The 25658-nt window shown below is 37.1% G+C and overlaps 1 protein-coding gene across 1 annotated transcript in view; it reads right to left on the reverse strand.

Moving 5' to 3' along the window:
* The window catches only part of TTBK2 (tau tubulin kinase 2), a 104909-nt gene extending 79676 nt beyond the window's left edge, over positions 1–25233 (reverse strand). The window contains exons 1-2 of the mRNA XM_082646874.1: positions 25142–25233; positions 19454–19601 (exon numbers count right to left, since the gene is read on the reverse strand). Coding sequence (XP_082503000.1) covers positions 19454–19601; positions 25142–25210 — 217 coding nt within the window. The 5' untranslated portion in view covers positions 25211–25233. The remainder of the gene's footprint in view (positions 1–19453; positions 19602–25141) is intronic.
* Positions 25234–25658: the final 425 nt, after the last annotated feature.

The raw sequence follows: 25658 nt of genomic DNA on the forward strand, positions 1-25658 counted from the left end.
GCAGGCTTTTATGATTAGAATGAAAAAAAAAAGAGCATGATTTCCTCACCCTATTTTTAAAATGTACTAAACTATTACAAAAATGTATAAACAAATATATGTTTAAAAAAAGAAAAAATAAAGAATTAGGAGACCACTACAAGAGGCCCAATATCTGCGTAATAGGTAGGTGTTCCAGAAGAGAAGATAGATAAAATAAACGGGTGGAAACCACCAACAAAATAATTCAAGAAAATTTCCCAAGAAAAACTTTCAGATTGCAAGTTTCAATAAAGGACACAGCCTGGCCTACTAAATGAAAATACACAAATGGCACAACACTGGAGAAAAAGAAAAACACAAGTTGTCAAAGTAATAAGAATCACAATGGGAATTACCTTTCTCAACCACTACAGTGAGTCTGAAGACAAATTTCTGAAGTAAAATTATTTTCAATCCATAATTCTATATCCAGCCAGTGTTTTTTAACATCAGGGCAGACATGCAAGAGAGGTCTCAAAAATATATCTCCCATGCACCCTTTACTCAAGAAGTTAGTAGAGAGGTGCTTCACTAAAATGAGAATAAACGAAAAAGAGAAAGGGATTCAACAAGGCATACAATACAAAAGAGAAGCAAGGGGAGTCCCCAGGAAGAAACTGCGGGGTGATCCAAGGACAATAGCTGTGAATGTAGAAAATAACCAGGCCTAACTGGAGCAGACTAGGAGGTTCCTGAAGTGATTTCCCTAAGAAGAAGAAATTAAGAATTGTTGTGTTTATCAGTAATTCATTCTTTTTTATTACAGAATAGTATTCCATTGTATGGATATATCACAGCTGATTTAGCCATTCACTCTCTGAAGGACATATTTTTGGTAATTAAGAATAAAGCTGATATAAATATTTATGTATATGTTTCTGTATGAATGTAAATTTTCATTTCTTTAGGTTAAATGCCTATGAGTGGGACTGCTGGGTCACAGAGTGAATCCATATTGAACATATGGTAAGTATATGTTCAATTGTTTTCCAGAGGAGCTGTATCAATTTGCATCCCCTCCAGCAAGGTATGAGGGTTCCAGTTGCTCTAAGTCCTTGTCAGCACTTGGTATTGTCAAAAGTTTTACACTATTTCAATAGATGTGCAGCAGGAATTCACCATGACTTTAATTTGCATTCCCCTAATGGCTAGTTATGTTAAACATCTTTTGCTGAGCTGATATTCCACTCTATATCCTCTCTGCCAAAGCCCATTAAAGATTTTTAATTAGATTGTTTTCTTACTGTTGAGTTTTCAGAGTTTTTACATATTCTGAATATAAGTCCTTTGAAGGTATGTGATTTGCAAATATTTTCTCCCAGTTTATAATCTGTCTTTTCATTCTCTTAACAGTGTCTTTCACAAGCAAAGCTTTTAATTTGATTCAGTCCAATTCATCGGTTTCTTCTTTTATCAATCATGATTTTGGTATCATGTGAAACGACTTCTTGCTTATACCAGCTCACAAAGATTTTCCATGTTTGCTTCTAGAAGCTGTGTAGCTTTATATTTCACATTTAAATGTGGTACATTTTATTTTATTTATTTATTTTTGAGATATAATAGCTGATATTTATTTAGTGCTCAGGACATGTAACATCTCATTTAATCCTCATGGTGGTTCTGAGGTTGTTAAGACAATGTCAAATTCCAGTTCAAAATTCCAGTTCAGAAGCAATAATCAGGACAAATATTGTATTATTATCAGAGACAATTTCAAATGAAAATATAACTTTCACAGATCAATATGCATCAAATAGTACTGAATCAAAATATAAAGTAAAAATTATAAGTACAAGAAGAAATGAGAGGGCTTCCCTGGTGGCACAGTGGTTAAGAATCTGCCTGCCAATGCAGGGGACACGAGTTCGAGCCCTGGTCTGGGAAGATGATGTGCAGTACATTTTAAGTTTATTTTTGTATAATGTGTGTGGTTTAGGTCAAGGTTCACTATTTTTGTATTTGGATGTCCAATTGTTCCAACACCACTTATCAAAAGTGCTATTCTTTTTCCACTTTGCAACTTTGGCCATATTTGTGTGAGTCTATTTCTAGAATCTATTTAATTGATCTATATGTCTCCCTTTGCCAATATCACAGTCTTAATTGTGGTAGCTTTGTATTAAGTTTTAAAATCATGTAGTTTGATTTTTCCAACATTTTTCTTTTTTTAAAATTTATATCTATTTATTTATTTAACATCTTTATTGGAGTATAATTGCTTTACGATGGTGTGTTAGTTTCTGCTTTATAACAAAGTGAATCAGTTATACATATACATATGTTCCCATATCTCTTCCCTCTTGCGTCTCCCTCCCTCCCACCCTCCCCCAACATTTTTCTTTTTCAAAATTGTTTTGGTTGTTTTAGGTCCTTTGCCTTTCTATACAAATTCTAAAATTGGTTTCTCTATAACTACAAACAGTGCTGCTGGGATTTTTGTTGTTGTTGCTGTTGTTATTGCTTTAAATCTATAAATCAACTTGAGGAGAATCAACATCTTAACTATAGTGAATCTTCCAATTCATGAATATATGTCTCTCCATTTATTTAAATTGTCTTACTTTTTTTTAAAATCAGGGTTTTACAGTTTTCAGCATAGAGATCTCATACATATTTTGCTACATTTATACCTAATTCTTTCATTTTGGGAGAGCTACTATAAATGGATTTTTTAAAATTCAGTTTTCAATTGTTATTGCTAGTATACAGAAATATGATTGCTTTTTGTAGGCTGACGTTGAACCACTTGCTAAACTCATTTACTGTGGAATTTTTTTGTGGATTCCTTGGGATTTTCTACATATACAATCATGCCATCTGCAAATAGAGACAGTTTTATTTCTTCCTTTCCAATCAGTATGCCATTATTTCTTCAAATATTTTTGCCACACCACAACCGTTCTCTTCACATTCTGGGTCTCTGATGACACAAATGTTAGGTCTTATGATAGTCTCAAGGTTTCTGAAGCTGCTTATTTATTTATTTTTAACTTTTTTTCTCTATTCTTCAAATTGGATTTTTACTTATCTATTTTTAAGTTCACTGACTTATTCATCTGTTATATCCTCTCTGCTACCGAGCCCATCCAATGAGTTTTTCACTTCCATTATTGTATTCCTCTGTTCTAAAATTTCCGTTTAGTTCTTCTTTATATCTTCTATTTCTTTGCTGAGACTTTCTATCTTCCCACTCATTCCTGGAATATGGTCATAATAGCTGATTTTAAAAGTCTTTTTGAGATAATTTTAACATCTGTGATCCTGGCACTGGCATCTGTTTTCTGTCTTTTCCCATGTGAGTTCAGATTTCACTGGTTCTTTTTAAGCTGAGTAATTCAAGATTGTATTCTGGACGTTTTGAATATTATCTTATGAGAATCTGAGTCTTATTTAAGTCCCACCAAGAATGTTGGTGTTTTTGTTTTAGCCAGTAATTGACCCAGTTGGGTTCACACTTCAAGTTCTGACCATCCTTCTGCAGGCTGCATTTCCAATTTCAGTTCAGTTTGCAAAGCCTTTGTAGTCATACTGAATGTGTTCCATAATCATTCCACGCAGTGTCCAGTTTGGGGCTTGGGGGTGGTCTATCCCATAATTCAGTCCTCAATGTTTTGTATGCTGTTTAGGATCACACTCATGCACGCACAGCTTGGAAGTCAGCGCAGAAGTCGGTGAGCAACTTTAAGTGATCAGTTTCCCAAGCTCCTCATTCTCCTGCAATCTTTTGGTTTCCTGGGGCTTCGCTTTTTCAGCCTTCCAGCAGAAAGCTGGGGCTTCATTAACCCCATTCTGCCATGTACTTCCTGTAACTGTGCCCACATAAGGGCCAAGCAACAGAAGAGCAGAGGGAGAAGAAAAGCAATGGGATTTGGAAGGTTTCCTTCCCTCTGAGATTTAGGCTCCTGCCTGCCCCACTGACGCCACTGCAGCTACTGCCCAGGATTGCTTGAGGCCTTGGGGGCAAGAGAATGAAGAAAAGGGGGAAAAAAAGAAAAAAGAGAAAATGTGGGATTGCCACATTTTCTCTGAATATTAGGAGACCCCTTTCCTGATCCTTGAGTCAGAACTAGAGGGCTTCTCGTGGTGCTTTTTCTGTCCACGTTAATAATGCTCACGTCCAAGTTTCAGGATACATTAAGTTCAGGCTGGGGCGTACTGGAAGAAAAAAAAAATGGTAAACTCACCGCCGGTTCAGTAGTACTTTGAATTCTGGTCTTCTTCCCCAATCTGCCTCCTACTATTTATTTTTCAGAGTCCTCAAATAGCCACTCCAAGCATTCTGTCCAGGTCTTATAGCTGCATTCAGTGGGAGAGACAGGGTGAAGTGTGCTTACTCCATCTTATCTGGAACCAGAACCTGGACTACTGCTTTTCATAACAAATTTTGTAGAACTGATTGACTAAACTATTTGTTAAATTTGGTTATAAGAAATTAAAATTTAAAAATAAATAAATCCTGTAATAACCTTATTGAGGAAAAGGGAACAAGCAAGTTAATAGGATCACATTTTTTTAAGCACATATACTTTTGGAAATTAAATGCTCAGGAAAAAAGTGAAGTTCTTAATTGTACTTTGCTTTACTTCTTTAAATCTTATTCTACCTGTGGATTTTTATAAATGCTGAGACTAAAGTACTTATCCAAAGTATGAGACAGAGGAAGCCAACTGCAGATGAGAAGCTATAAACTGTTTAAGAAATTGAAAACAAGTTCAGGATGACCAACACTCTGAGTGTAAGCCCAACAGTTTCAAGAAATGAGGCTAGAGAAGCAGGCAGGCATCAGTTCAAGGTTTTGTATGCCATGTTAATCTAAGGTGGGTGGATTTACCTGAGTAAAGGAAGACCCTGAAGTGTTTTAGCAATGGTCGGGGGTGACATGATCCTATTGGTATTTTTGAAGGATCACTCCTCTGTGGAACATAAAGGAGCACAGAAAATGAGTCTTACTGTCTGAATCTAAAGGGTCACATCAAGTTGCAGGACAGTATATACTAGTATGATTCCACACATGGTTGGGGGTTATGGGTAGGGAGGGAGATTTTATACACACACATACACACAGGCACACACATAATATTATTATACACATCTTATATAATCACATGATTATATATCCAAATATATCCATAAATCATATGATTATATGAATTTATATCTGATTATGATTCTATATAATTATATATATATATATGTATGTATATATGTGGATAAATAGATTAAAATATGTATTGAACGTTTCTGGAAAAAAACACAAGAAACCAGTAAGAGTGGTTAGAGAAGGAGAGTGAAGGGCTAAGAGAAAAAATCTTTTACTTTTCACATTATTCTTCTGTTTGATTTTTAAATTCTTTTACCATGAACATTTACACTCTTAAAAAGGGTTGTAAAAAAAATGGAAGATCTTATGCATAAATTAGATATGAGAGATATAAGATATTAAAGCAGGATATGTATGAATGAGCCTAGCGTTCAGTAACACTGTTTCTAGCATATAGTAAGCACTCAAACACTGTTACAGATCTTCCCACAAATAAGATATTACCAATCATTTATAAAGTAATTTCACAACACAAAACAGCTTTCTAATTACATTACACTACACTATACTGCACTAATTTACCAGGTATTTTCAAGCATTCAGAAATGTGAGGAAAGATAAAGAGTAAGAATGGATTTTAAAGATATTTATTATTATCATTTAATTACTGTAAAAGAAATGCTTTTACAGTAAAAGCATTTACTGTAAAAGAAATGCTTGCATATTTGTCTCAATTTCTTAAGCACTGAAGGGTATAAAGCGAAACAGCAAAAGAGCCTTTCCTGCCCTGGTCCTTCTAATTCCAATAGCCAAATATAACCATTCCAAATGGCCTCTTGAGTTCTATACAATTCCAGACTTTCTTTGCGCATATAAAGCACATATAAATATATATACTTATATACATTATATTCTCTTTCAAGGAAATAAACCTCTGCTCCTTAAAATAATCTAGACCTATTCTATTATGTTGGCTAAAAAGTTCGATCAGGTCTTTCCACATGAGCTTATGGAAAAACCCAGACAAAATTTCTGGCCAACCCGATATTTCTTACGTGTCATTTTTCTAAACCCAAATAAAGTAATGAATAGACAAATCACTAAACTGGCAGATAAAGTTAAATCTTTCAAGTCAGGAAATGCTAAAATGGACATACTAACAGATAAAGTTCTCAATGATCGCCTAACACTCTTTGATAGAAAAGATAAACCTTAACCAGGGCAAGCAAAAGTTACTTTAAGGGGAAAAAATGCACAGGCTGAAATGAACAAAAGGACAGATGATAGGTTTTTAAAAGGTTAAAATATATAATGAGGGGTAAGGGTTTATCCCAAACCTTTAGGTCCCAGAGTCTGACTATTATGCTCTTCCATAAAAGGAGTCATCAGAGATCTTCTAACACACCCTTTGATTAAACAGAAACTTAACGAGGGCAAGCAAATTTGGAATAACTTTTATAGACATTCTATACTGAACAGACCAGAGGTCTGATCCAGAATTTACATATTTCTTATATTCTTATGACTAGGGTAAGAAAGTGGTCACATATTACAGCAGTAGCTGGAGACGTCAAGCAGGGAAGGCAGAAGAGGTGCAGTTGATCTTCTGTAATAGTTTTCCTTCATCTCAACTTTCAGCTTGTGTTCTGCAGTTTCTAGGGCAAAAATAAAATCCAGGACCAATATTTCAGGGTTTAAAAAAAAAGTCTCCAGAAGTCAGAATAAAAATCACAATCTCTTTATGGGCTGTTAGGAAAAAGGTAGTTTTTCCCTGCATTTGTATGGGGCAAGAAAAATTAATTCCTAACTATTTTAACTGAGAATAATAAAATTATTTGGTTATCAAACAGTGGAATTTACTCTCTTATTTCTTAATATTAATAGGATCTTCACTTACTTTTAGAGGATGTAGAGGAGAAAAACTTTTAAATAATTCAACAAGCTTTTAATTAATTACTTTTTCACCCAAGGTAATGAATAAAGAGAAAAACCTCAGTTTTACTCAAGTTGGTGCTTTGAAAGAACACAAGAGATAAGATGAGTTGCTCATTTACAGCATGAAGTAAAGAGCTAAAATGGGACAGACAGGCTGGGCAAGGTTCTAGTCACTCATTGATTTAAGTAGTGATTTTTAAGTACAAAATAATTCATTAGATTGAACACATTATGGAGGGAAGACACATAAGAATTAGTGAGAAACCTGATCTACAGAATATTTTTAAAGAAAAACTATTGATAAGCTTAGGTATATATTTATATTTCAACTGGAAGCAAGTAAACAAAATATAAACTTTTAAAGATCCTAGGAAGACTTCCTTTGATGAAAAGATATAAGGATAAATTTTAGTCACAATATTCTGAATTCCCAAAATATTACACCACCTATATGCAAAGGTTAAAAAAAACTTCCAAACCAAACAGAAACCATTTTCTGGAACACCCAAGTGACTGGCTTTTGTAACAATGAAGAATTGAACATCTATATAATATGGTTTTGAGAATGTAAGCCATAGTCATCAAAAGGTGACTTTATCAACTAGTATTTATAACACTCTTTAACAAATTATTCCAGAATCTTAACAATTCTTTTTCTTACCAAAAAACTAAATTTTATTAACAAAATGACAAAACAGAAGAGTTAATGTTATCCTATCCTCCACATCTCCATTTACAAATGTATCAGCAAATACAAAGTCACAGTCTGCTATCATTTTAACACTAAGCATAATATGTCAACTTTAAAAGTACATAATTCCAGGGCTTCCCTTGTGGTGCAGTGATCAAGAATCCCCCTGCCAACGCAGGGGACACAGGTTTCAGCCCTGGTCTGGGCATATGCCACATGCCGCGAAGCAACTAAGCCCATATGCCACAACTACTGAGCCTGCGCTCTAGAATCCGTGAGCCACAACTACTAAAGCCTGTGCACCTAGAGCCTGTGCTCCGCAACAAGAGAAGCCACCACAATGAGAGCCTGCGCACCGCAATGAAGAGTAGCCCCCACTCACCACAACTAGAGAAAGCCCACACGCAGCAACGAAGACCCAGCCAAAACTAAAATAAACAAAATTAAAAAATAAAAGTACATAATTCCTGCCCTTTTAGAGCCTGAAATTTAAAAGAGAACACAAATATGTTTTTAAAAATAAGATAAACAATGTAAACAAATTGAAAAGTGCACATAGAAAAAACCAGGCAAATCTAGTATTTATGAAAACCTATTGAGAGAAATGTGTTGGTCTAATAGCGATTAGTGTCCTAGTCCCCACACCGTGATCTCAATTGTTTTCCAAAACAAGGAAGTAGGGATCTTGGAGTAAAAGGGTTCCTGATTCCAACTCTGCTGAAGGGGAAGTTCAAGGAGAGCCTGAAACATGTACTGGGCCAGAAAGCTAGAATGATATCAAAGAACACTGAAGTTACATCAGAAGGACAAGCAGCCAATATAAAAGGGCTTCGCTTCCACTAGCGAAAAAAAGTGAAAATTTTAGTCTGAGAAGAATAATGACTGCAGCGGGATAAAATAAAATATATAAAAATCCATGATCTCATAGTGATACTCAAAACGAAAAACAGACCAGAGGGAAGACAGCAGAAGCAAGAAGAACTACAATCCTGCAGCCTGTGGAACAAAAAACACATTCACAGAAAGATAGACAAGATGAAAGGGCAGAGGGCTATGTACCAGATGAAGGAACAAGATAAAACCCCAGAAAAACAACTAAATGAAACGGAGATAGGCAATCTTCCAGAAAGAGAATTCAGAATAATGATAGTGAAGAGGATCCAGGACCTCAGAAAAAGAATGGAGGCAGAGAATGAGAAGATGCAAGAAATGTTTAACAAAGACCTAGAAGAATTAAAGAACAAACACACAGAAATGAAAAATACACTAGAAGGAATCAAGAGCAGAATAACTGATGCAGAAGAACGGATAAGTGACCTGGAAGACAGAATGGTGGAATTCACTGCTGCGGAACAGAATAAAGAAAAAAGAATGAAAAGAAATGAAGACAGCCTAAGAGACCTCTGGGACAACATTAAACACAACAACATTCACATTATAGAGGTCCCAGAAGCAGAAGAGAGAAAGGACCCGAGAAAATATTTGAAGAGATTATAGTTGAAAACTTCCCTAACATGGGAAAGGAAAGAGCCACCCAAATCCAGGAAGTGCAGAGAGTCCCATACAGGATAAACCCAAGAAGAAACACACCGAGACACAAGTAATCAAATTGGCAAAAATTAAAGACAAAGAAAAATTATTGAAAGCAGCAAGGGAAAAATGACAAATAACATACAAGGGAACTCCCATAAGATGAACAGCTGATTTCTCAGCAGAAACTGTACAAGCCAGAAGGGAGTGGCATGATATACTTAAAGTGATGAAAGGGAAGAACGTACAACCAAGATTACTCTACCCAGCAAGGATCTCATTCAGATTCGATGGAGAAATCAAAAGCTTTACAGACAAGCAAAAGCTGAGAGAATTCAGCACCACCAAATCAGCTCTACAACAAATGCTAAAGGAACTTCTCTGAGTGGGAAACACAAAAGAAAAAACCGACCTACAAAAACAAACCCAAAACAATTAAGAAAATGGTCATAGGAACATACATATCGATAATTACCTTAAACGTGAAAGGATTAAGTGCTCCAACCAAAAGAGACAGGCTTGCTGAATGGATACAAAAACAAGACCCATATATATGCTGTCTACAAGAGACCCACTTCAGACATAGGGACACATACAGACTGAAAGTGAGGGAATGGAAAAAGATATTCCATGCAAATGGAAATCAAAAGAAAGCTGGAGTAGCAAAACTTATATCAGATAAAATAGACTTCAAAGTAAAGAATGTTACAAGAGACAAGGAAGGACACTACATAATGATCAAGGGATCAATTCAAGAAGAAGAAATAACAATTATAAATATATATGCACCCAACATAGGAGCACCTCAATATATAAGGCAACTGCTAACAGCTCTAAAAGAGGAAATCGACAGAAACACAATAATAATGGGGGACTTTAACACCTCACTTACACCAATGGATAGATCATCCAAACAGAAAATTAATAAGGAAACACAAACTTTAAATGACAAAATAGACCAGATATAATTGATAAATTAAATAGATTTAATTGATATTTATAGGACATTCCATCCAAAAACAGCAGATTATACTTTCTTCTCAAGTGCACACGGAACATTCTCCAGGATAGATCATACGTTGGGTCACAAATCAAGCTTCAGTAAATGTAAGAAAATTGAAATCATATCAAGCATCTTTTCTGACCACAATGCTATGAGATTAGAAATCAATTACAGGGGAAAAAACATAAAAAACACAAACACATGGAGGATAAACAATACATTACTAAAGAAACAAGAGAGCACTGAAGAAATCAAAAAGGAAATAAAAAAATACCTAGAGACAAATGACAATGAAAACATGAAGATCCAAAACCTATGGGATGCCCCAAAAGTAGTTCTAAGAGGGAAGTTTATACCTATACAAGCCTACCTCGAGAAACAAGAAACATCTCAAATAAACAATCTAACGTTACAACTAAAGGAACTACAGAAAGAAGAACAAACAAAACCCAAAGTTAGCAGAAGGAAAGAAATCATAAAGATCAGAGCAGAAATAAATGAAGTAGAAACAAAGAAAACAACATCAAAGATCAATAAAACTAAAACCTGGTTCTTTGAGAAGATAAGCAAAATTGATAAACCATTAGCCAGACTCATCAAGAAAAAGAGGGAGAGGACTCAAATCAATAAAATTAGAACTGAAAAAGGAGAAGGTGCAACAGACACCACAGAAATACAAAGCATCCTAAAAGACTACTACAAGCAACTCTATGCCAATAAAATGGATAACCTAGAAGAAATGGACAAATTCTTAGAAAGGTATAACCTTCCAAGACTGAACCAGGAAGAAATAGAAAATATGAACAGACAAATCACAAGTTATGAAATTGAAACTGTGACTAAAAATCTTCCAACAAGCAAAAATCCAGGACCAGATGGCTCCACAGGTGAATTCTTTCAAACATTTAGAGAAGACCTAACACCCATCCTTCTCAAACTCTTCCAAAAAATTGCAGAGGAAGGAACACTCCCAACCTCATTCTATGAGGCCACCATCACCATGATACCAAAAGATAGCAGACAAACATACTACCAAAAAAAAAAAAAAATTACAGACCAATATCACTGATGAATATAGATGCAAAAATCCTCAACAAAATACTAGCAACCAGAATCCAACAACACGTTAAAAGTATCATACACCATGATCAAGTGGGATTTATCCCAGGGATTCAAGGATTCTTCAATATATGCAAATCAATCAATGTGATACACCATATTAACAAACTGAAGAATAAAAACCATATGATCATCTCAATAGATGCAGAGAAAGCTTTCGACAAAATTCAACACCCATTTATGATAAAAACTCTCCAGAAAGTGGGCATAGAGGGAAACTACCTCAACATAATAAAGGCCATATATGACAAACCCACAGCAAACATCATTCTCAATGGTGAAAAACTGAAAGCATTTCCTCTAAGATCAGGGAGAAGACAAGGATGTCCATTCTCACCACTATTATTTAACATAGTTTTGGAAGTCCTAGCCACAGCAATCAGAGAAGAAAAAGAAATAAAAGGAATCCAAATTGGAAAAGAAGAAGTAAAACTGGCACTGTTTGCAGATGACATGATACGACACATAGAGAATCCTACAGATGCCACCAGAAAACTACTAGAGCTAATCAATGAATTTGGTAAAGTTGCAGGATACAAAATTAACGCACAGAAATCTCTTGCATTCCTATACACTAATGATGAAAAGTCTGAAACAGAAATTAAAGAAACACTCCCATTTATCACTGCAACAAAAAGAATAAAATACCTAGGAATAAACCTACCTAGGGAGACAAAAGACCTGTATGCAGAAAACTATAAGACACTGATGAAAGAAATTAAAGATGATACCAACAGATGGAGAGATATACCATGTTCTTCGACTGGAAGAATCAATATTGTGAAAATGACTATACTACCCAAAGCAATCTACAGATTCAACGCAATCCCGATCAAATTACCAATGGCATTTTTTACAGAACTAGAACAAAAAATCTTAAAATTTGTATGGAGACACAAAAGACCCCGAATAGCCAAAGCATTCTTGAGGGAAAAAAACAGAGCTGGAGGAATCAGACTCCGACTTCAGACTAGACTACAAAGCTACAGTGATCAAGACAATATGGTACTGGCTCAAAAACAGAAATATTGATCAATGGAACAGGATAGAAAGCCCAGAGACAAACCCACGCACCTATGGTCAACTAACCTATGACAAAGGAGGCAAGGATATACAATGGAGAAAAGACAGTCTCTTCAATAAGTGGTGCTGGGAAAACTGGACAGCTACATGTAAAAGAATGAAATTAGAACACTCCCTAACACCATACACAAAAATAAAATGGATTCAAGACCTAAATGTAACACCGGGCACTATAAAATTCTTAGAGGAAAACATAGGAAGAACACTCTTTGCCATAAGCCACAGCAAGATATTTTTTGATCCATCTCCTAGAGTAATGGAAATAAAAACAAAAATAAACAAATGGGACCTAATGAAACTTCAAAGCTTTTGCACAGCAAAGGAAATCATAAACAAGATGAAAAGACAACCCTCAGAATGGGAGAAAATATTTGCAAACGAGTCAACAGACAAAGGATTAATCTCCAAAATATATAAACAGCTCATGCAGCCCCATATTAAAAAAACAAACAACCCAATCCAAAATGGGCAGAACAGCTAAATAAACATTTCTCCAAAGAACATGTACAGATGGCCAAGAAGCACATGAAAAGCTGCTCAACATCACTAATTGTTAGAGAAATGCAAATCAAAACTACAATGAGGTATCACCTCACACCAGTTAAAATGGGCATCATCAGAACATCTACAAACAACAAATGCTGGAGAGGGTGTGGAGAAAAGGCGGCCCTCTTGCACTGTTGGTGGGAATGTAAATTGATACAGCCACTATGGAGAACAGTATGGAGGTTCCTTAAAAACCTAAAAATAGAATTACCATATGATCCAGAAATCCCACTACTGGGCATATCCCAGAGAAAACCATAATTCAAAAAGACATATGCAGGGACTTCCCTGGTGGTGCAGTGCTTAAGAATCCGCCTGCCAATGCAGGGGACACGGGTTCACGCCCTGGTCTGGGAAGATCCCACATGCCGCGGAGCAACTAAGCCCGTGCGCCACAACTACGGAGCCTGCGCTCTAGAGCCCGTGAGCCACAACTACTCAGCTCGCGTGCCACAACTATTGAAGCCCACCCGCGTATAGCCCAGGCTCTGCTACAAGAGAAGCCACCTCAGTGAGAAGCTCGCGCACCACATCGAAGAGTAGCCCCTACTTGCCGCAACTAGCGAAAGCCTGTGCACAGCAATGAAGACCAATGCAGCTAAAAATAAAGAAAAAAAAAGACACATGCATCCCAATGTTCATTGCAGCACTATTTACAACAGCCAGGTCATGGAAGCTACCTAAATGCCCATCTACAGATGAATAGATAAAGATGTGGTACATGTATACAATGGAATATTACTCACCCATAAAAAGGAACGAAATTGGGTCATTTGTAGAGACATGGATGCATCTAAAGACTGTCATACAGAGTGAAGTAAGTCAGAAAGAGAAAAACAAATATCGTATATTAACGCATATATGTGGAACCTAGAAAATGGTACAAATGAACTGGTTTGCAGAGCAGAAACTGAGACACAGAAGTAGAGAAAAAACGTATGGACACCAAGTGGGGGAAGCGGCAGGGGGTGGGGGTGGGGGTGTGATGAATTGGGAGATTGGTATTGACATGTATACACTGATGTGTATAAAATGGATGACTAATAAGAACCTGCTGTATAAAAAAAATAAATAAAATTTTAAAACAAACGAAAAACACTTCACTATTCACAAAAGGGCACAACTTGGTATTCTAAAAATTGGTAAATAAAAAGGAAAAAATTCAAGCCTTTATCCTACCCTTCTTGTAATAACTATTATCTCAGGGGAAACAAACAGCTAATGAAATAAAGTTCTACTCTGTAGAATAATTCCAATTCAGAAATTTGGAAGGAAAAAGAAAATAAGAAAAATCACCATTTTGCAACCCCTGTAGAAACAATGGATCAAGACAATGTACTCAGGACTTTCCTGGTGGCACAGTGATTAAGAATCCACCTGCCAAAGCAGGGGACACAGGTTTGATCCCTGGTCCGGGAAGATCCTACATGCCGCGGAGCAACTAAGCCCATGTGCCACAACTACTGAGCCTGAGCTCTAAAGCCTGTGAGCTGCAACCACTGAAGCCCGTGCACCTAGAGCCCGTGCTCCACAACGAGAGAAGCCACCGTAATGAGAAGCCCGCACACCGCAACAAAGAGTAGCCCCCAGTCTCCGCAACTAGAGAAAGCCCGCACGCAGCAATGGAGACCCAACGCAGCCAAAAATAAATAAATAAATAAATTTATTTTTTAAAAAAGCCTCTGGGTCTAACTACAAGTTCACAGGAAATGTGGAGGATAGAGGAACACATTAAACAACACTGCAAGGATGTGATCAATGAAATCCAGAATGTGAACTATTCTATCAAACTAAGAACTTCACTTCTCAACAAATAAATGGCAAGGCCAAAATTTAAAAGAAAAAAAAAGTAGGGGAGGGGGAACTCTTACATATTAAGAGAGACTTAAGAGAGATGTCAAACAAATGCAATGTCCCTACCATGTGACGTGAAACTTGATTTGAACAACTCAATGGTAAAAGGATATTTTTGAGATAGCGGGAGAAATTAAACACTGGCTGCTAGATTTTATATGGTACTGAGAAATAACTTAATTTCCTTAGGTGTTTTAGACTATAGTGTTTATGTTATTAATAAAGGAGTCCCCTAATGTAAATTATGGACTTTAGTTAATAATAATGTATCAATAATGGTTCACCAATTGTAACAAATGTACTACACTAATGCAAGATGTTATTAATAGAGAAAACTGTAGATGGGGTTTATTAATAGAGGAAACTGTAGAAACTGCTCATTTTTTCTGTAAACCTAAACCAGTTCCAAAAAGTAAAGTCTATTAATTAAAAAAAAGAAACACTGGAACATGGGCTTCCTCTCCAATGAGATTCTCCAATCCATTCTTAAAACTGGTCACCTGAAGAGTTTCCATAGTAATTTCACTTTCTCAATAATGCAGATTTCCCCAAATTTTCCTAATGTTTAACATAAGCTACTTCTCATATCATTTTTTTTTCTTGGTAGGGAATAAGTGACCAAGACTTTCTATATTCCAATAGATATAATTTAATGGATTCACAAAATCATCAACCATCAACAAAGCTCTTACAGGCAAAGTAATGTCTGTCAATTTTTGATATGTTTCCAAAAACCCCTGCCCCAACCTCAACCCTACAGATTTCCTACTGGCCTGTAATTCATAACTCTGAAATAAAGACTATTTTCATTAAAAAATAAAAATGGAGACCTTATCTATTAGATAAAGACCCATACTGAAGTATTTACAGATGATATGATGCCTAGGATTTCTTTTGAAATACTTCAGCAAGCTGGGAAAAAATGTAGGATATAGATGCAACAAGCCTGGCCAAACACTGATACTTACCGAAGCTGAGTAACGGGTACATGAATGCTCATTATACAATTCTATTTTTATGTATATTTAAGATTTTTCATAATAAAAATTTAGGGGAGAAAAACAAATTTAAGATTTGCCTGTCTCACTGCAGGAGTCTAGACATGTATAAAATTTTGTTAAGATTGGAAAGGAAATCTATCTTTTTAAAAAGTATTGATGGGGCTTCCCTGGTGGCGCAGTGGTTGAGAGTCCGCCTGCCAATGCAGGGGACATGGGTTCGTGCCCCAGTCCGGGAAGACCCCACATGCCGTGGGGCGGCTGGGCCCGTGAGCCATGACTACTGAGCCTGCGCGTCCGGAGCCTGTGCTCCACAACGGGAGAGGCCACAAGTGAGAGGCCTGTGTACCGCAAAAAAAAAAAAAAGTATTGATGGTAGGTACTGCAGAATTACTAGCGATCAGATTTGGAATCACAGGACAAAAGGGTTTTTTTTTCCCTCTTTTACCAGCACTGCAAATAAAACTTATTTATTAAAATGAAAAAAAAAAAAGAGTGGTACGGTGAGATAGAGTTCAAGAGACCATAAAAATGGAGAAGTAAAGATCGGTAGAATGTCCCTATAAAATATTTATTATGATGGGAGAGAAGAGAGAAAAAAGAATCTAACAGAGTAGGGAGGCAATAACGCTTTGCACAGTGTCAAAGCAAATAAATTGAAAACAAAGACTTGAAGATAGTATAGTCATAAACTGAGCGAAGAAACACAAATAAATGGTTATATAGAGATGTAGCTCTGAACAATGATATTAATAAAGGGAAAAGCTTAATAAGTTTTACAGTTCTATTTAATAAGGAAACTTCAGAGAATAACTGAGTATAGAAGTACTACCTAAGAGGCCTATAGACAAGTGGTCTAGTTGAGCAGTGACTAAAACATTCAGACTCATTTGTAAAACCCACGTATAATTCAGGAGTTTAGCTTGATTCAATAGAGAATTGTAGGATATACATCCAGAATATTTCAGAGAGCTTTGAAAAGAGAGTTATCTCCTATAGTAGCGTGGGGAAGGTCATTCAGAAGGAAGGATGAAAAAAAAAAAAAGAAGGAAAGATGAGGTAAAATGCTAAGGCCTTCGCACTTTAGGGCCAATGAGAAAGGAACATACTACTATGAGAGTCATGCACGAGCCGAGGAAATCTAGGATTGTTAAGTACAGGAAAGACTGGGAGAAAACTCAGAACTGAAGGAATCCAGGAAAAGACATTATGAGAATTTTGAATGGGGGATTGATTTTTAAAAGAAACAAAACTTAGGGTTCAGGCTAAATTCATCATAAAAAAACAAAGAAACAGGGCTTCCCTGGTGGCGCAGTGGTTGAGAGTCCGCCTGCTGATGCAGGGGACACGGGTTCGTGTCCCGGTCCGGGAAGATCCCACAGGCCGCGGAGCAGCTGGGCCCGTGAGCCATGGCCGCTGAGCCTGTGCATCCGGAGCCTGTGCTCCACAACAGGAGAGGCCACAACAGTGAGAGGCCCGTGTACCGCAAAAAAAAAAAAAACAAAGAAATAAATCCTATACCAGTTATCAAAAATTGAACATCAACTTTAAACCAACCAATCCTATAAAGGGCTAGCCTCTGGTTATATACCTTTTCCTTGCACATTTAGTCTTTTTATTGGGGTCACTGAGTAAGAAAATCATTATGCCAACAGGCAGGCAGAAGCAAGCAGCTCAGTCCCATAAAAATGTTCTCAAAGTGTACAGATTCCAAAGCACCTTCAACAAAAAGAAATTGTGAGGCATAAGTATGCAGAAGGCACAGTCAGAAAGCCAAGAAAAGAAAGTCAAGGGCCGTCCATTGAAATACAGACCAAAAGATTAAAAATCTACTTATTTTGGAAAGTGAAGGGTCCTGAGGAATAGGATGTCACGTGGTAATAAGCAAGAAAGAAAAACATTTTAGGTAATAGTACGAAAGATAAAATAAGAAGGAAAGGACAGACTCAACATCCAAGGATCTCTAATTCACCCATTAAAAGGTACTAAACTGTTCTTCAAGCTTTATCACATACAATGCTAAGTAAACCATGGCCAAAATAGGCAGGAGAACTTACTGAAAGGGCTACAAAGCTATATCCTGCCTCATCTGGAAGCATCTCCTCAGGACCAAGTAGGAGAAAGACAGGTGAAGCAGCACCGTCCAAGCCAAGCTGATGTTGACATACCCTTTATGGACTTAGCTGAAAGTAAAACAGATCTCTTGGGATCCGTGCAAACCACGAAGAGGTAGCTCCAGCTGCACCTGTTTGTGGTCCCTATTTCACTGAGCTGGAAACAGCTCGAAAGAAATAGGGAAAAAGCAGAAAAGGTGAGAAAAAGAGAACACCATCCTTTTCTCTATCCTTTCTTCTCCAGTCATCCATTTTTTCTAGTAGTGACAATGGGTGCTGATCTATCCACTGTCTTCCTGATTTCCCATGTTTTAGGAAAGCTAAGTTTAGGCTAAAAGTAACTATTAAACAGAACTATAATTTTATTAGCATCATGCTCTAATGAAATGAGCCAACTAGTAGAGAAACTCGGACAATGAGAAAGCTTAAGGCAAAGAGCAATGATTAAAAGAATAGATGTTGCCACAATACATAATACACATTTCACTAACTTATCAGAAACTTATTTACTAGAATTCCAGACATCATCACATCAGCGATTCACAAAAATAGCACATTCACCCTAGAGACTACACAGCCGTGAATTTGAGAGTCCTAAGCTACATAGTATTTTTTTTTTTAGTAAAAGGCGAAAGATTTATTCAATCTGAAGAGAAACCAGAGTATACACAGCATTTTGTCCTTGCTATTTCTACCAACTACAGTTCTTTCTACCAATTATAGCAACTTCCTTTGCTCTCTATGTTAGTACTAAATTCCTTTAGATGCTAATGAATGTCCCATAGCAATATCAAACCTTCTAGAGCTTAACAAGATCATTTAATGTGCTAATCACCACTATTTAATTTTGATTCAGATAAAACAGTTAAATATCAGTAATACTAGATTATGTCATAAACTGAAAATACAAAGATGAATCAAACTAGCCATGTATTCAGGGTTTTAATCACTTGATTGATGTCGGAAAAAAAGTTATTTATGCTTGTGGTAAAACAATAGGGATCCAAGTCATAAAATGGACCTCAAAAATGGTGGCAGGGCCAGAAAGAGTTATTCGATTAAACTGAAGCTAATGAAATCAACATATAACAAATACTATTATTTTTAATCCATCCTTCAGTGTGATTTGAAGGCAGCTTCCTTAATGGGATTAAAGCATGTTTAACATCCAAAAACATAAGTAGAAACAACTCAGAGGTATTCATGTTTGGCTATTTTTTTAAAAAGGCAAGTTTTACCATAACAGACATTATGAAAACACTTTCTAAAGCAGAATGTTTCAGGTTATTCACTCTCTCTCATCCTTGCTCACCACGAAAAGGAATTCCCAAAGTCCAATTACTCTAAGCAATCAGTATTTCTACAACTACTAGTGATAAAATTTCCATAAGAAAAACGTTCAGCATGTTTAAACCAAGCTGACACCAGAATATTCAATTGATAGAGAATGTAATTGAGGTTCACAAAGGTAACAATAAATTATAAACTGTTTGGTATATCATACAAGAAGCTTACCTTGTAGTTTTTTCAATACAGCAACTTCCATTTTCAGAACTTGTTTTGGTTGTTGAGCTGATTCCACCTTCAGTGCAACATTTTCCCTGGTAAGCATGTCCAAGGCATCGTAAATTTCTCCAAAGCCCCCACCCCCAATCTTCCTCAACTGCATGGGAAATAAAATAAGAACACACACACACAAAATTACTAGAAGATTCTAATTAGAAACTAATTCATCTCTTATATTTAGAAAATAATATATAATTTGCCTATCCCTATTTTATGATAAAAGATCTCAACATTGTTAACTAGGCATATGCCAAGAACAAAAACCTAGAAATAATATCAAAATCTTTTCTCACAGTTTTTTGTTTGTTTGTTTCTTTCTTTGTTTTGTGGTACACGGGCCTCTCACTGTTGTGGCCTCTCCCGTTGCGGAGCATAGGCTCCGGACGCGCAGGCTCAGCTGCCATGGCTCACGGGCCCAGCCACTTTGCGGCATGTGGGATCTTCCCGGACCGGGACATGAATCCGTGTCCCCTGCATTGGCAGGCGGACTCTCAACCACTGCGCCACCAGGGAAGCCCTTCTCACAGTTTTGTCCACAAAAAGTACTCAATTTATTTCAGCCACAAACAATTTTAAAATCTGGCCTACAGCCAGCATCAGAAGTATCATAAAAGACTCAATATCTGAAAGCTTCACTTCCCACAAATACCCCTCAACAACCCTATTTATTCTAATTCTAAGGCAATCATTTGAAGACTTTTTAAATCCATAAAATCTTTCTGCCAACTGAAATCTTATCTGGAACCTGATTGAGATATGTATGTGGGGAGGTTGGAGAAGGGATAGGGGCACCAGAGCCCAGCCCTCTCAGCACCATTTACCCTCCTTTCTGAGGCACGGAACAGGCTCCACAGAACAGCTCCTGTTCTAAACTATCCCAGTGTTCACTATATATCCATACGCTCAAATAATAGTAAACTCTAATCAAATTAAATATTTTCATCAGGGAATTCCCTGGCAGTCCAGTGGTTGGGGGCTGGTGCTTTCATTGCCGTGGCCTGGGGTTCAATCCCTGGTTGGGGAACTAAGACCCTGCAAGCCACGTGGGACAGATAGATAGATAGATAGATAGATAGATAGATAGATAGATAGATAAATAAATACTTTCATCAAACACTTAATATTCTCCCTAATAAAATGTGTTAGCTTAACTGGGGAATATTGGGATCTTTGAGTATTAAAAGCAAGTTCTATGTTAATTAACTACACTCCAATATAAAATAAAAAGTTTAAAAAAATAATAAAATAGGGCTTCCCTGGTGGCGTAGTGGTTGAGAGTCCGCCTGCCGATGCAGGGGACACGGGTTTGTGCCCCGGTCCGGGAGGATCCCACATGCCGCGGAGCGGCTGGGCCCGTGAGCCATGGCCGCTGAGCCTGTATGTCTGGAGCCTGTGCTCCGCAGCGGGAGAGGCCACAACAGTGAGAGGCCCGCGTACCGCAAAAGAAAAAACTAATAATAATAATAATAATAATAAAATAAAAGCAAGTTCTGAAGAGCTAGTGACACTGGAACTGTAGAGCTGTGAGAAACTGGGGTGGGAGGGGGGAGGTGATATACTTCAACCTAGATACAGCATGCCATTAGCCTTCTTCCATTTCCTAAAACTCAGTCTTCTCCTTAGCACGTTATCAAGCAGCCAGGATGTGATATAATGTAGGAAGTCATCACTGGAGGCACAGGGTCCTAAATCTTAACCACCCCAGAGGCCTCACCTCAAGTCCTACTTCTTTCCCCACACGGTCTGTACTGATTTCTGCATCTAGGTTGATTCCTTTATCTCTTCCAAATTTCTATAGGAATTATGTGCTTAATCATTTAATTAATCATTTTACTATAAATACCTCAGGTATGACCTGTATTAATACACTATACAGTGTTTCAACTCATACTGTTTAACTGTCCATTGTCAATGCCCTATCCCCCTACAATGAAACTAATCTTCTTCAAAGAGAGGGCCACTCCTTCTATTTTTTACTTCCCCCATAGCATTTGGCAAAGTGGTAAGTATATAATTATTGCTAAATAACTATTTACTGCTTTGTATACATGAGCCATAATCCTTCCTTATTCTGGTTTGGTGATGGGAAGAGATACCACGAGAAACTCTGATATGAGTTTGGGACTAAAAAAAGTTCCAGAACTTAATTTCAGTTAAATAAATTCTCTTTTTTGACCCCTGACTGGGACCCAATCATAATAATCTTATGATTATTTATATTTTGTCCATTAAACAAAGACTGTGTAACTCTAAAAAGTCATAAACAGTACTAAAGAGATATCTTTCTAATTATGGACTCTGATGCGAGTTGGCTTCATGTTTTTACCTCACAAAGAACCTTACCAAACAACAGAAGAAAAATTCTAACCTGAAATAAATGATTTTGCTCCTTGGTCTATTCATATAAAATAATTTGAACAATAATAGAGCATGAATTTTTTTTTATTGAGCTTAACAAAACCCTAAGACATCACCAATGTTTATACGGCAAAGAGACAGAGGTAATTTAGTACGATGGTGATATGCAGACTAGGGAAAGAATAGAGGTAAGACTGTGGCAGACTGTATTTCCTAAAGATGGCCACAAAATAGTGCCCATCCTTTTTGCTCTTCTGTGACTCCGCCACTCCCCCATCAAGAGGCACAGTCCATTTCCCCACCCTCTTAAACCTGGGTGGATCTTGTGACTACTTTAACCAACACTCTCAAGAGCCAGCCACCATGTAAAAAGTGTGTCCATCCTGAGAAGCCATAGCCCTGTAGAGAGGTCCTAGAAAATGGGCCACCAGTTTGGCGGTAAGGGAACTAAGGACCCCAGGCACCAAAGAAGCCATCTGGAAGTGGACCTTCCAATCCCCAAACCTGCTAGTGCCACATGGCTATGAGACAAACCACCCAGGCAAATTCTTCTTAAATTCCTAATCCACAAGACTGTGAGCAAAATAAATGACTGTTTTAAGCCTCTTAAGTTTTGATGCAGTTGTTATATAACAGTAGATAACCAAAACACCATCCTTAACAATGAGCCTGTGATATTTTACTAAAAATGCCACTATGACTCTCAAATTTGGGGGACATGCTCCATACATTTATTAGCTCTCATTATCAGGACAAAGCAACTATGCCAGACGTAGCTTCATTTGTCACCTTTTGATATGTCTACTGAAGAAAGCCAAACTTCACCACAGCACTTAACACAAAGCTCCCACCAAAGAAACACTCGTGCCTGACTTACATTAAAGATTACCAATTGCTGGAATCTCCCTGCACCAGTCCATGATGACGAAAAGGTTCTTTTCTTATATTTACTCAAGTAAAATTTCAAAGCCTACTGATTTGCCTAATCAGTAAAACACTGTACCATAGAAACAAAATTTTTATTTCTAAAAGAAGAATCTTCTTTTTCCAATCTGTTGATAGACTAAGGAAACTATTAAATAGCTTTGCTAAACATGCTAATGGAAAAAAACTTTGGTTACCAAAGACTGGATAGCCATAAAATATATTTAAATATATCTAAAACAAAAATAGCTTCTTTCATAGGAGGAAAGATGGCAGATTCCAAGTCTAGGGCAAGGAAGTCATCAAAAGACTATTAGGATCGTGTTAAAAGCACTCAGGAGACAACCTGAAGAATGTCCCCTTAGTCAAATGAGACAATTTGCGCATCAATAAGAATGATAACTAGAATCAATAAAAATGATAACTAATGTGGACTGAAACACATTAAATATGCTTAAATCCATGAATTCTTAATTATATTTTTAAAAATTTCATTGGTCACTTTTATTTATTCATTTATTTATTTGCGGTACGCGGGCCTCTCACTGTTGTGGCCTCTCCCGTTGCGGAGCACAGACTCTGGATGCGCAGGCTCAGCGGCCATGGCTCACAGGCCCAGCCGCTCCGCGGCATGTGGGATCTTCCCGGACCGGGGCACGAACCCATGTCCCCTGCATCGGCAGGTGGACTCTCAACCACTGCACCACCAGGGAAGCCCTCATTGGTCACTTTTAGAAGATGCTAGGGAACCAATTCATTATTTTGAAAACTGGTGAATTAAGAAAAGAATCAAGCATTTATCCTGTATTCCTATTCAAATTGTATCTCAGGGTAGTCAGATAGTTAATGATAGGAAATTTCTCTTCATAGATGTACTTCAACTAATAAATGAAGGAATGATAGACTATCACCAGTCTGCAATCCCTAATGAATTAACAGACCTAGACAATGATGATCAATAGTGCTAACATCACAAAAAATGATGGGCAATAAGACATTATATGCCTCCCACCCAAAGTTCACAATACCCTTTATGAAAAAAGGAATGCCCCTACTTCAATAAACAAACCTGAGGTCAGATCCATTAAGCCTCTCTAAATAACTAACTGTTTACATAAAATACATGGGACAGAGAAACATGTTAACACCACATGGAAGCAATAGAAAAAATCCAAACTGTGCAAAATTCTACAGGCAAATAACCTAGTTTCATTAATAAATAAACTGTAAGGAAAAAAAGAGAGATGAAAAGGAACCTAGAAATTAAACGAAACTTAAGTGATGTAAACCAACTGTAATATCCAAACTTTACTTGGATTTGGTTGATTCAACTGTTAAAAATAATTTACAAAACAATTAGGAAAATGTGAAACTTGGAAGGATACCTAATGATATTAAGAAATTATTGCTTTTCTAGAAGTGATAATGATATTATGATTATATTTTAAGAAGAAGTCTATCTTTTAGAGATATATACTGAAGTGCATAGAGAGAAATGCTAAAGTAAAATATTTGCTTCAAAATATTCTGGGAGAGAGGTTAAAGAGATGAAACAAGATTGACCATCAGTCTATAACTGTTTAAGCTGGGGCATGGGTACCCGGAGGTTCTTTATAACAGTCTCACTATTTTAATGTATACTTACAATTTTCCTTAATAAAATGTTAAAAAATAAAAAAGGGCAGTTCACTGTACTGTATTTTTTTTTCAACTGTTCTTTCCCTAAGTATACTTTTATTTACCTTACTCAATAGTAGCTATCAGAGGACTTCCCTGGTGGTGCAGTGGTTAAGAATCCACCTGCCAGTGCAGGGGACACGGGTTTGACCCCTGGTCCGGGAAGATCCCACAAGCTGTGGAGCAACTAAGCCCATGCGCCACAACTACTGAGCCGGCACTCTATAGCCTGAGATCCACGTCTACTGAGCCCGTGTGCCACAACTACTGAAGCCCGCGCACCTAGAGCCCATGCTCTGCAACAAGACAAGCCACCGCAATGAGAAGCCCGTGCAGCGCAACGAAGAGTAGCTCCCACTCGCCGCAACTAGAGAAAGCCCTCCTGCGGCAACAAAGACCCAACACAGCCAAAAATAAATAAATGAATAAATAAATTTTTAAAAAAATAGTAGCTATCAGAGTTTAGGAAAATTTACTCCTATAAGCAGCAAGAATAAGAATTAGGGCATAAACAGAACCTAATCATAGGAAAAGAACCAAAAATAACTGCTTTAGGCATATAAGCAATATATGTATTATTTCCTAATGAAATGGTTTTATCAAGATACCAAAAGTTACCCGCTCATATGTATGCAGCCCCTCCCCCCCCACCCCTCTCTCTCCCTGATGTATACTCACTACTTTCCATCTTTCTTTGACCAGGATTCCAACACTGAGGATATCCGGCTGCTCGCCTCCTCCACTCATTGCAATTCACTGATGTGATAGAATGGCTACACAGGCATCCAGCTCCCAAGGGTGGTTTCCATTTAACCTGAAACAAAAGAAACACAGCAGCATATCAGGACTAACTAATTAACATAAACATTCCAGCACCAAGTAACACTACTAATCCTATACATTAATTAGGTTGCTTTGCTGGAAAGAGGGGAAAACCCCCACAAACTCAGTTCTAAAATCTGTTTAGTACATGTAAAAAAAAAGTACTTATCTTTCCATTACAGATGTCCAGTGAAATAGCCACACATTAAAGAAGCATTATATTATAACACAAATATAATTTACAATAACTGAGATTGCTAGACCTCAGGACAAGCATGGTGTCAATGGCAGTTGACACAGACTACTATCCTTAGTCCAACACACTGCTAAGAAAAAAAAATCGTACCTAATTTACAACAGCTTACAGTTTAAT

The sequence above is a fragment of the Grampus griseus genome (assembly GCF_964374135.1).
Source record: "Grampus griseus genome assembly, chromosome: 2".
NCBI lineage: Eukaryota > Metazoa > Chordata > Mammalia > Artiodactyla > Delphinidae > Grampus > Grampus griseus.